The sequence below is a fragment of the Odocoileus virginianus genome, chromosome 1, assembly GCF_023699985.2.
Source record: "Odocoileus virginianus isolate 20LAN1187 ecotype Illinois chromosome 1, Ovbor_1.2, whole genome shotgun sequence".
NCBI classification, from domain to species: Eukaryota; Metazoa; Chordata; class Mammalia; order Artiodactyla; family Cervidae; genus Odocoileus; species Odocoileus virginianus.
Window position 1 is genome coordinate 82,363,416 of NC_069674.1, and position 13,396 is coordinate 82,376,811.

At 41.4% G+C, this 13,396-nt stretch overlaps 1 protein-coding gene across 1 annotated transcript in view; it reads right to left on the bottom strand.

The window, feature by feature from the left end:
- Nucleotides 1–13,396, bottom strand: part of DNAH11 (dynein axonemal heavy chain 11) — a 344,761-nt gene that overhangs the window by 16,001 nt on the left and 315,364 nt on the right. Inside the window, exons 74-76 of the mRNA XM_070470248.1 lie at nt 12,015–12,242; nt 6,617–6,808; nt 2,962–3,081 (exon numbers count right to left, since the gene is read on the bottom strand). Of these exons, the coding sequence (XP_070326349.1) occupies nt 2,962–3,081; nt 6,617–6,808; nt 12,015–12,242 (540 nt within the window). The remainder of the gene's footprint in view (nt 1–2,961; nt 3,082–6,616; nt 6,809–12,014; nt 12,243–13,396) is intronic.

Genomic DNA, 13,396 nt, shown 5'->3' on the forward strand with positions numbered 1-13,396 from the left:
TGACTGGGATAACAATATCTCTTTGCAGGACTGCAGTGAGGACAGAGAGTACACATGAACTGTGTGATACAGACCCTTTGGCACAGAGCAGGGGTTGATAAAATTTAACAAATGGCTTCCATTGTTATAGCTGCTGATTATATAAAGTATAGTCAAGTACAAAATATACATTATGAAAATGTATACTCTGTAATAGTAAAAATGTTTCCTATTTATTAGGCATTTTGTTCTAGCAGTCTTGAAGCCTGACAGTGAACCCATGAGTTGGGCCATTCTTGCTCCACAGATGATGAAACAGAGGCTCAGGTTCAGTGATGTAGCCACAACTGCACAGCAGACACAAAAGAACTGAATCTGAACCCGAGTTTTGTTTTTACTTCAAAGTCCAACTTCATGATTGTTAAAATCTGACAACTTTCAGATGACCTAATACCTTATTTTCCAAAAGTAATTTACTGTACTACTTGTTTAGCCTTGCCAAGTATGCACCTCACATAAGAGAATCGTATTAATTCTAATTCCCTAACTTTGGCCAGGAACCTTCTTTTTTTTTTCTAAGCCAGGAACCTTCTGAAGCACATGCCATCAGCCCTCTCTAAATGCCACCTCATTTACCCAACAAGAAACTCATCCATCTTCCCTAACAGGACAAAGTCAATGAAAACATCCTGAGCAGTGGAACCTGAAACCTCAGACCACCCATGGGTAACTTTTCGATCAGGTGTCCGTGCAACCAAAGGTACTAATCGACAAGTAAGTTAACCAACGTGAGAAGTGGCAAAAAGACATCCTGCGGATGATGCAGTGTCAACTTCAGTCTCTCATGACGTAAACAGCATGAGCGGGAAACATCTGCACGAGAACAGAATAAGTGGGATTTCACAGCTTCTGCCACCAAACCAGGCAGAGCTTCCCCTTCCTCTGGTGAGTAGAAGGGGCAGTGCCGTCTGGTGAGCAGGGAGGATGGCAAACAAGCATCTCGATCCTGAAAGCCTCACCAGATTGGCCGGGAAGGGCGCTACCTGCATTTCTAAAGGGCTAACACCCACCCCAGTGATGCCCCTCGGCTTGCACCCTCGACCTTTCTTTTCCGGTTACGTGAATGGGCGTCCAGCCGTGTGCAGGTTCACGGACCATCTCAGCTGGCAACAAGGAACTCATCCTCAGGCCAGGACCACAGAGCTCCTCGCTCTGCCCCTTGACCTCCGCTGTCATTCGGAGGTGGCAGGTAAAGGTGGCAGGCCCGGCCCTCTTTAGCTTTCCTATCTCCATGGTAACCTGCTCCCAGAGCACCTCTGAGGAACGACTTCCAGTTGTGCTGAATTGAAAGTGTCTTTCTGACCTGTGAAACCCAGTTCATCAGAACTAAGGAAAGACCAGGAGACTCACAATCAAAAGAAACAAGTCATGGTTACATGGCAGGGAAGTATATTTTTCCCTGCCCCATCCCCAAATCGTTCCACATTATTAAAAGCAGAAAAAAAAAAACCTGTCCTCAGTTTCCTAGATGAGACTACAATATACCATGTTTTCTAACACATGATCATATTTCTTCTTAGAATGGACTTTTGAGGAAGGTGTCATGCTTTTATGAGATGAAGTTCTCAAGAAATTATAAATAGTCTGCTCAAACTATCTTAAAAAATACATGGCACTGCTTTAAACCCAGCTGGTGTCTTGCCCAAGTGGGAGTAGAAACTGCATGGTGGAGGGTGTCTCAGCGTTTCTAAGAAATAATCAGGAAATGGCCATGAACCTGCTCCACTTTCACCTACTTCATTATGGAACACAAGAACTCAGTACTTTTTCCAGACAACCCAGCCCTAGGCACACACCATGTAGGTATCTGGTCTATACAGACAAAGGGCTGGTAAGATAAGAAATGGGAAAAAAGGGCGCCTGGTTTCTTTATATTGCAGAACCGGGGGCTCTGCCCCTTCCTCACAGAAGGAAGAACGGTCTTTTTAAATCACTGCAGTTTTATTGAGCACATATTTAGTTAGGACGCAGTGATCAAAATTTAGAATACTCCATGGCTTCTGCGACAGAGAATAAACTATAGATTTCAATCATATCAGAGCCCCTGAACTGAAATCAATACATCTGCCTAGAAATAGATACATACGGCTGGGGCCCTGCCAGTGATAGCTGAGTGGCCGGGGACAAATCACCATGCCCCTGCCGCCATCTCTGAAATGGGGTGACAATTTCAGCTCTGCATAACTTACAGGGTTATTTCAGAAATACAGTGAGGCTGTGCGTGTGACCATACTTCCTATGGGCAGAGAAACCACCTGTGTGTGTGAGTGTGTGTACGTGTATGTGTGAGTGTGTGTATGTGTGTGTGTGTGGGGGGGTTATGTTAAAACAGATTCTCATCTTATGGGTCTGAGATGTGGCCCAAGATCCTGCATTTCTAGCAAATTTCCAGACTCCCAGGAAGGTGGGCCAGAGTATATTCACAAAAGGCCAAGAATCTTCAGTAACATTCAAGGACTATTAACATAGTGACATCAGTTTTAAAAATTCTTAGAGGAAGAGAAATATCATATGATGTCCCTTATACGTGGAATCTAAAAAGACATGGTACAAATGAACTTATTGACAGGAGACTCACAGACCTAGAAAACGAACTTATGGTTGCCAGAGGGAAGGATGGGGAGAAGGGATAGTTAGGGACTTTGAGATGGACAGTACACACTGCTACATTTAAAATGGATAACCAACAAAGACCTACTGTATAGCACAGGGAACTCTGCCCATTGTTATGGAACAACCTGAATGGGAAAAAGAATTTGCAAAATAGATACTCGTACATGTATAACTGAATTACTTGGCTGTATACCTGAAATTAACACAGCATTGTTATCCAACTATTATCCACTATGAAATAAAAAGGCAAAAAAAAATTCTTACTAGAATTTTTTTCTCTAAGAAATGATTTTTTAAAAAATGTCTTACCAGAGAGGGATTGATGAATTCTTCTAAATACACACAGCACAGTTTGCGGTCCCAGTCATCTGTGATGTGGCCTCCATACATGATCTCACCAAAGAGGTAGCGCAGGTCTTCCCACGGGACCTGGGGGTGGGGGGTCAGGCAAATGTTCACTCCCGGGGCCAGGGCAAAGGCCTCAGTCAGCTGACAGCAAATCCTCCAGCTCCCACCAACAGAAGCATTTAAAAGAGGTCCGACAATTAGAATTGAACTGGTTGAGAATTATTTTCCGTGTGTGTTAATACATTCAGTAAAAATTCACCAACACCGAGCTTTTTTCTTAATTTTTTTTGTGTGGCCACACTGCGTGGCATGTGGGATCTTTGTTCCCCAACCAGGGATTGAACCTGCGCCCCTTGCAGTGGAAGTGCAAATTTTAACTACTGCTAGGGAAGTCCCAACACAGCTTTTAATGAAGACTTTAAAGCAAATTTGAGTTATTCCCAGGACATGTTTATACATTCAAAACCTCATCTACAAACCAAGAGAAGCCCATGTTGGTTGATACAGCTTTTGAGGGATGACCTCCTTTTACAATCTGATCTGTATCAGGTTTTTATGATCTGATTCAGGAAAAGAAAGAAAAACTCTTTTGAATTTGGGGTATAGTGAGAATTCCATCACCTTCCAGAAATCCAGGCAAACCAATTGAATTTGTCACAGACTGATCTGAGGGCTCGGTTTACGGCATGGCTGGCTCCAGGACCATCCTAGGGGCTACAGCTACTGACTGTACTATGCTATAGTGCAGAAACCACGGCATCTCCGCTTCACTGGGCTTCACAGGGTTTGAAGCCCCTTCTTTGCTACCCTTTAGCTTCCTCTGGGTTTGCAAAACATGCCAGCTTGTGATGAAGCCTTTCTAGACAGAAACCTTTATATCCTCGGGGGCAGTATATTGCTTCCCAGCAGTTCAAGTAAAAACTTAATTATAGCCTTCGAATTGTTGCATGATGTGACAGAACAAGTAAAATTGCCTCAACTATTCCAATGCACTTGCTACAGGTTTATTAGAATTTGAATAAATGAACCTCAAATATGTCTTTCTTTTAAGGCACCACAATGTGAATGAAAAAGAAAAGTGGCTACAAGGCACCATGCTGCCTCCACCACGCCATGGACTACTTCCAGAGAGCAGAAAGGGATGGGAAATAAGATTTCTTAACTTGATTTCTGTGATCACATTTAATTAATGCCTTCTATATATTATGATTTGATACATGGCCCCCTCAGGATTTTAAGCAGCTACAGATCTATTCTTCTTAATCACTGATTTTCTTCCCCCAAATCTTGATTTTGTTTTCTGCATATACATTTTTCTGGCATCCTTCCCTTGGCATGGTGACACACCCCGAAAAGAAACAAGGGAACTTCTTGTCACTCAATGGAGGTCTTCTTGAGCAGGTTGGAATGGGAGGAAGGTACTGCTACAGAGTAACAATTTTCCTTCCTGCTTCCCTGAGGCTTCTTAAAACCAAAGTCAGAAGTTACATAGCTCTGATCCCCAACCTTAAATGCAATCAAGTGATATTTTCAATTAAAGTCTTCCAACCTTGACATTCAAGATTTTCTCTATGGTGAGACTTATAAAATTTACATGGAATAACATCAAAGTTCTTATAAGAGTTAAACCATGGGGGGGCTTCCCTGGAGGCCCAGTGGTAAGGAATCTGCTGCCAATGCAGGAGACGCAGGTTCGATCCCTGATTCAAGAAGATCCCGTGCGTCGCAGAGCAACTAAGCCCGCGCACCACCACTGCTGAGCCTGTGCTCCAGGGCCTGGGAGCTGCGGCTGCTGAGCGTCCTTGAGCTTGTGCCCCGCGACGAGAGAAGCCACTGCAATGAGAAGCCTGCACTCGGCAACTGAAGCAAACCTCGCACAGCAACAAAGACCCAGAACTACCAAAAATACATTAATAGTTTAAAAAATGTAAATGTTGGCATTCCCTAAGACTTCATCTTTAAATCTCTCCATCACACTTGAGATCACTGTTGGTGATCTCATCTAACCACATAACTTGAAAGATCACCTATCAAATGCCTACTTCCAAGTTTATACGTACACCTTCTTGAAAAGGGCATCATGTACAAACAAACTATGTGAGCAAGTCAACTTAATTCCCAAACCCAAGTAACTTGCTTCATGATATGTGGTGAATGACTTGGGTCAAGACATCTGAGAGACAAGACAGAGTGTTTAAGACCTGAAGCTGTGTTGATCCTGGGACCCCCGCGGGAGAAGCAGCAGGACACAGCATGAGTCAACTGCTCAAATGGTGCTGCCAAGCCTCAGGGCGTGAGAGCAGAGAGAAACGTGGGTCGGCTCCTCTCCTACCCCACTTCACTCCTACCTCCACTGTGGACAGGATGTGGCTGAAATAGGGTAATATGCCTGGTCTTGGCCTCCTGGGACAGGAATGAAGGACTTAAATAAAAGTATTAAGTGGTCTATTTAATTTTCCACCCAAAACTATGACAATAATCATTTTTACCTGCAACATTTTAAACAAAATGTGCTAAGATCAACACAAAATGCTGTTTATTAAACTGGTCAAAATATGCTCAAAGTGAACTTCAAAAACTTTAAATATGATAGCAACTATCACATACCATACAGAAGCAATTTATTTTTTAATACAACAAGTGTTATTCAACATGTGTTCCATGACAGAACACACCCATGTTACATACAAAATGTACATATTTTCTGACAGTGGTCAAACCATCTTGAAAGATTAAGAAAATTTTGACAACAAAAATTATAATAGTTACCAAAAGAACAGCAACAACAAAATATTTATACACAGAAACATTGGTTGAATGGTTTTAAAGGCCTTTTATAGCAAGTATAACCTAAAGCCTAATGCCTGGTTGGTTCGGACAAACACACCTCACTTTTAACAGATTGAAACTTAATGGAAAAAGTTCCCCTTATGAGGACTAAGTCAGAAAATCCTTACAAATGGTTCATCCTTTTTGGAATCCAATCACTGAGTTTGTAAGAGTTTACACAAATGTTCTTGATGAAGCGTTCCCATCCCCATCTGTAGAACACATTTTAGCTACGAAATAAAATCATTCATCTACCTTTAACTTCAAATCAAGGGGAACATTACTGAGAAAGTCACAACAAGGTGGCATCCTTAATACATAATAATGACATATGCAGGAAATGCACCATTATTTATACATGTGACGTGCTGTAAATTGCTTCCATCATCAGAACTAATTGTGGTGATTATTAATGCAGTGTTATGGACTGTCAGAATTGCTGTACGTAATTACATTTGTGCAAATGCTTCATTACCTGCCTAATGAATCTGGCATATATGCACATGTAAACCACTGTTTTTGTTAACATAATGAAGGACAATTTTTTTTTTTTTGGGTACTAAGCTGCTGATGTAGAACTGGTTTGACCTATCTTCTAAAGTTCGAGCATCCATCGTTGTAAAACCTTTGATCTGGTTTATTTTCACACTGGGCAGAAGATGCATATATAGTGTCAGCTATTTCAATAACAGCTTCAAAAGAGAAATTATGGTCCATTTTGATAGTGCCCAAAGACTGACAGCTTCAGCACGCTCCCCAGAAAGGTTATCCGACCACAGACACTTACGTTAGGGTTTGCCTCTAAGTAGTTGTAGAGGACGTTGGCACAGATGGTGAGGTCCCCGGGACTGAATGGGTAGCGGCGGCTCCAGCCCTGGGGGCCAAACCTGAGCCTCCCGGCAACACAGGCATGGAAGTAGCACAGAGAGAAGAGGATGCTTTTAAACTCCTGCTCCTTGGAGCACACTTCGAGTGTATCCTGGGAGAAAAGAAAAAAGGAGTGATCATTTACCTGTATGGTTTCCAAGGGCAAGGGTCTGAGTTTTCAATTACCTTGTAGAGGACTCTGAGAGAGACCTAGGACAGAGGTGACACACAGCCTTAAGCTGGGAGAGCATAAGAGGAAACTATTTGGCACTTGCTAGTCTTTGATTTAAGAGGAAAGGTTTTCTTTTGCTTCAGTTATACCTCTGTTCCTCTAGAGAATGAGACCATTCATTCTGACCAGTGGTAATACTGTGTGACGTCATTTTCCCCTGCAAAAATTTCCTTGTACAATCTGGATGACAAAAGGCCATCATCTTAATTTCATCAGTGTAGCAGAATTTAAGGGAATGCCAGCTCTCCATTCCTCCCAGTTCCGTGGTGATACAGATGATCTGAGCACACGGACACTCATCACAAGGTAATGTGCCAGCCTCTCCTGAAGCTGGATGTGTCACGTGACAAGGCCTTTTCCAACAGAATTTGAGTGGAAGTGATGTGTGCGACTTTCATATCACTTCCTAAAAGGAAATTGCTTGCTCTGCTTGTCATTCTACCCCTTCCTGTGAGCTAGAAAAGACACTGATTGGGTGACTTGGAAGCCATGAGTTAGGTATATGGCAGAGGCACCAACCAGCTTGGGTGTGTAGTTGATTAAAAAGACCAGAGCTGCCAGTTATGTGTGACAGAAATTAAGTTGGACCATAAAGAAGGCTGTGCACCAAAAAATTGATGCTTTTGAACTGTGGTGTTGGAGAAGACTCTTGAGAGTCCCTTGGACTGCAAGGAGATCCAACCAGTCCATCCTGAAGGAGATCAGTCCTGAATATTCATTGGAAGGACTGATGCTGAAGCTCCAATACTTTAGCCACCTGATGCAGAGAGTCTACTCATCGGAAAAGACCCTGATACTGGGAAAGATTGAAGGCAGGAGGAGAAGGGGATGACAGAGGATGAGATGGTTGGATGGCATCACTGACTCAATAGACATGAGATTGAACAAACTGTGGGAGATGGTGAAGGACAGGGAAGCCTGGCACATTACAGTCCATGGGGTCGCAAAGAGTCAGACATGACTGAGCAACTGAACGACAACAAGAAATTATCTTCTTTGAATCACTGTAATTCTGTACTGCCCCTTGACTAATACAAATACAACTAATACAACCACCACCATGACAATTGGTTTTCTTCCAATGAACTGGAAATAAAATTCACTGTTGGAATGATAGAGTGGCATACAGAAGAGTATAAAACATACGCCCTCTATAGTAGATATGTAAGATGTTTTTTGAAAATGCAGAGGGAAACCTGGCATGTTACACTGATACGATTATGGCCCCCAAAGCCATACAATTAAAAGGTGAAAAATAGCTGTCTGTGGCTTAAAGGCAGTACTGAGCCATTCTCAGTTCTGTGAGGCAAATGAAGAAAAGTTGAGGACTATCCCTTCAGCTCGTGCTGGGCAGCAGAGGATGAGGAGGCCATTTCAGCACCTTCTATCCTTTAAAATGGTCAGGTTACACACAGTCTAGACATTTAAATGGATCAGACAATGTGGGCATTTGCAAAATCTATTTAGCCTGTTCTGGCTGGGAGCTCAGATCTGGCCTCCCAGGGCCTTTCAGTAGAAGTCTACACCCAGCCTAAATTTGTTCTCTTGGTCCAGGACTAGAAGAGTTTTTTAGTTCCTTTCTGTATTGCTTTCATCAGAATCCAGGGTTACCACCAAATACAGTTCCAGAATTGGCCAGGCCACAGACAGTACAGGCCCAACTAAATCACTAGGTCATTCTCAATCACTAGGTCATTTCTAGGAAATTTGTGGGACTTGAAAGTGTATGACCACTACAAATAATTTTTCCATTGTACATCAAGTAAAAGGCAAGCTTGTGAAAGAAGAGAAATCATATAATTGGAATTAATGTTGACAGTAAAGAATTTGCCTGACAGTGAAGAAGACATAGGAAACGTGGGTTTGATCCCTGAGTTGGGAAGATCCCCTGGAGAGAGAAATGGCAACTCACTCCAATATTCTTGTCTGGGAAATCCCATGGACAGAGCACCCTGGCAGGCTACAGTCCTTGGGGTTGCAAAGAGCTGGATATGACTGAGCAACTAACATATTCAGTGTTGAAGGATATAAAAATTCATTGCTTTTAAAAGTAAGAAATTTCTTGGAGATTAACTAGAAGTGACAAAATTTTACTTAAGGAATATCTAACTACTCACTTAACTCCTCCATGAATTACGTATAGTCCCCAGAAAACCCAAAGTACTACAATCAGTACATTATTTCTATCTATACTGCATATAACCTAGTTTTAGCCTCAAATGCTAAAGAAAATCACAAGTCAATGCCCATTTCACTATGCTCTGATAACATAAATGATGTTAGGAGAAAATATGAATTGGGTTTTTCAAGAAAAATGTATAAGTCTACCTAACATTCCACATTCCAGGACAAGTGATCAAGTGTTCATATCAGGAAATATACAAATGACATTGTAAAGAGAGAACAGGCACTCACACACAACTATGTGGCATGCACACAGACACCAATTTAATATGCACAATTATCGATTATTTGTTTCTACTGCAAATCTCACAGAAAAATAAATTTACATTTTTACTTCAAAAATCTGGTTATCTGGGGATGAAAGGAGCTCAAGCATTTATGACATCTTCTCCAAGAGGCAGGGCCATTGAGCTGGAAGAGGGGGAGGTAGGCGGCATCCTAAAGATACGGTTCTTTACATATATACATGTAAATACTCATCACTTAGTGATTATATTTACATATTCTAGAATGTTCAAGGTAGTAAAGGACCAATACTAAATGAACTTTGTTCACTATGGGTACCCATGTCAAGATTTGAGGATACATTCTGATTTGGGGAGAAGATTAAGAATACAGATTATATTTGATTTGAAAATCAAAGCATGTTAAACAAAACTACCCAAACAGAACAGTTAATGTGTCTGGATTCATTGGGTGCTTTTCTCATCTAAGGACACCCAGGCAACAGGAGCCACTAGGACTCATTCAGCTCACCCAAAGAGGAACCAAGGTAGACGGCGGTTAGCATCCTTTGTCACAAGCTTTAGCAGATGGGATAACAGCTGCAACACACGACATCCAGGATGGTACGCTTGGGAGAGGAGGTGTCCATGATGGACACTGCTAACTGCCAGCCCTAAAGTGCCTTCATGCTGACTTTCAGCTGTCCAAGCTAGATTTACTTTTCCAGCCTCTCTTGCAGCTAGGTAATGCAGTGTGAATAAGTTTGACCAATGAGTTGAAAGAAGTAGTGTGTACTAACTTGAAGAATACAGCTTTACAAGGAAACAAACATGCTCCCTTCATCATCTTCTCTGTTCCTTCCGTCATCCTACTTTCTGGAACACAGATACGGGAGCTGCTGCTCTCACTGCCACCTGGGACCAAGGCAAGCCTATCCTAGAAACATGGTAAGCACACTGGGCTGATGACAGCTCTGTGGCGACACAGAGGAGCTCTGAATGACCTGGCTCCCGAACTCTCACGTGATAGAAGTACCTTTTATAACCTTGTTTAGGCCACTGTTGCTTTGTACTTCCTTCATAAATAGCCAGCCATAATTCTAACTGATAAACAATGCCAGGAATCTATACACAGATAGCCAGGGAGCACAGACTACTACCCTTTAAATATATAATCTGAATAATAACTACATTTTTTTTCTAACATAATGACAATTCAGCATTTCATGAAAACCTCTTTTAAAATTTTTAGATTTTCTTTAGAATATTGATTTGGGTGGTTTTGGCTAGATTTGATGCAAAGTTTACTTAGTGAATCACATTGATTATCTTTGCTTTCACCACTTATGACTATATTTAGTCTTAATATTTCAGAGGAGCCCTTCCAGTAGATAAGAAATATTGTCCCTTAAAGTTCTTAAGAGTCTCTCCAATAAATGCAATCTTCAGTTAATATAAGTGGTTCTTCAAGGAGCAGTCAAAAGAACTGATACTTTCATAAGCTAGAACATGCTGTTCTCACTGGGGAAGGAATTCGGGCACAGGCTCTGGGGATCTGTGACTGTATGCAACAATGTACATTTCCCTGGGGAGAGTGTCTGTAGTTTTACCTGATTATCAGAGTGGTGCTTACCAAAAAAAAAAAAAAAAAGCTGAAGGACAACTGGGCTGCAGCCTATATGTTCATGAACTGCTTACTTTTACAAACAAAGACAGCTGTTCTGGGGAGTTGGATAAATCCTATTTGAATATGTCAAACTACTCATTTGTCTCTTTGGGAAAAAGCTCAGGAATGTCATAAATGGCAGGAATTGTGACAAGTCAAGGGATAATAAGACACAGGCCTGCCTTAGTTCACACAAAAGGATAATTCAAATATGTAACAGATTCAACAAAAATTTCTGAGTGCCTTTTGTTTATACAGCCCATCATGTAAATAGGCTACAAACTACTCAATTATTGAATTAGGCAATTAACTGTATTCTTCAAAACTATTTTCTTAGGTAGCCAATTATTTTAATGCCTTTATAATGTTCAGTTGGGTATTGGTCCAGAGGGTACTAGATAAAAAGTTAATGTAATAATGTTTCTAACAGGAGGCTGAATATGTATCACCAAATTATATGTGTTTTCTCTTCAGGGCTTATTCTACTTCTCCTAATAAGAATGTTTTTTACTGAGGATTTCCAAGAAATTAGAGGAAGGAATGGGAGCTCACAGAAATAGCAACAAGGAAACTGACAGACTTGATTATAGCAGAGACAGATGTGGTCATCTGAACAAAGAGACTAATGGTAATAGAACTATCATTAATTTATAAAGGTATGAATTTTATTTTAAAAGGAGCTGAAAATGTCAATCTGAAGGTAGTATGGATATAATCTAAAAAGAAGGGCTTTAAATTTACTGATATAAAAATCATACCTAAAAATATTAAGCAGTATACCAAAACTCTCGCCATGTCATCACCGTCATCATCCTTCTCAATAACATCAATAAGAGCGACGGCTTTTCCTCACGAAGCTGTGGTTAGAAATACTAGCCTGCCATGCTTGTCTTCAATAAGCAAGTTTCTCAAAAAGGCACATGATTGCTCATTCTCTTTATGTATAAGGCTGTGGTTTTAGGTCTCACAGTCTTGTGAGAAGACCCTGGCTTTGGGCTTCTGCTTTTTTTACCTGATCAAAGTTGCAGAGAGCAGCATGCAGATTGGCCAGCATCCCCGTGGGGGGCTCGGTGGTGGTCTTGAAGGAATCTTCCAGGAGTCCCTGAGGGAAGACGTGCTCGCTGGGTGTAGGTGCCGCCTCGGCGCTCATGAAAGCCCTGTAATCTTGGTGGCTTCCCTGGCTGAATCTCTCAAGCAGCTTCTCCAAGGTTCTCAGCCACTTGGGTACCAAATGGACATTCTGAAAAAGAGCATGGTTTATGATTGCTGTGGAATACTGAAGTATGTTACTTAAATTACAAGATTACAACATTTTCCTTTACGGAAATGTCTTGAAAACACAGAGAACCATGATTTAAAGTTTCCTTCATTATCACGTTAGGGGGAAGAAAAGACCACGACAGAATTGAGCCCTGAACACATTAAGTGCTCCAAATCACTACAGGTTGTCTTTGTAAATCAAAATCTCCTTCCAACACACACAGCTACTTCCAACACCCACCAATCACTTCTGAGATGGAGGTCTTGATACTTTTCTTTGTTACAGTTCAAACTCAATAACTGAGACTAATCTGGGTTAGTTTGATCAAGTATAAGAACTAAGGGCCAGAAATGCACCTGATCAGCTACTTCATTGTTACTGATGGAAATCTCCTCTACTCCAACTCCTCCTCATTGGTGCATGAACTCTAACACGGATATTCGACATGAAAGACCGGCTGATAAAGCAAGCAATCACTCTTTGTTAAGATGCGTTATGTACTCCTAACATTATTTAATTTAAACCCCAGGGCTGTCAGAAATCGGGTAGGAAACAAATGTCACCACCATCACTCTTTGATTTTTAGTTTTACAATTTACAAATAGGCTCCTCCCATTCTAAACACCCACCATTTGGGCTTGGTAGTTGGTGCTATGAGAGATGTATAAAGATACCTCACATGATCTCTGGCTTTGGAGAAGTCCTTGCTATAGTGACTGAAAACATCATCCCCAGGAATACATCATTATTTCCAACAAAGAAACACATTTAAGATTATAATGGCTAAAGAAATAGAATGAAGGCAAACAGGGAAGGGAATGTAGGCAGCTGTTTTGCAGGCAGCTCTGTTGCAGGAAGCGGCTCTCTGCAGGATACCCTCCTGTCTCATCAATTAGCAAAGCTATATCGTAGCTAACCTTGACCTGGGTGCCCCCATGTTCTCCTCATCTCTGGTCCTAGCGCACCTCTCAAATCTTTTGATCACACAATGCCTTACCTAACCTGTTGAGTCTTCCCTTAGATCAAAGGAGCAGAAATGGAGAGTAAGTACTTAACAGATGACTAGATCTTTTTCCCATCCTCCCCTTTAGTAATCAGGTGAGCAGACTGTGTGAACAACAGCATCTGAAGAA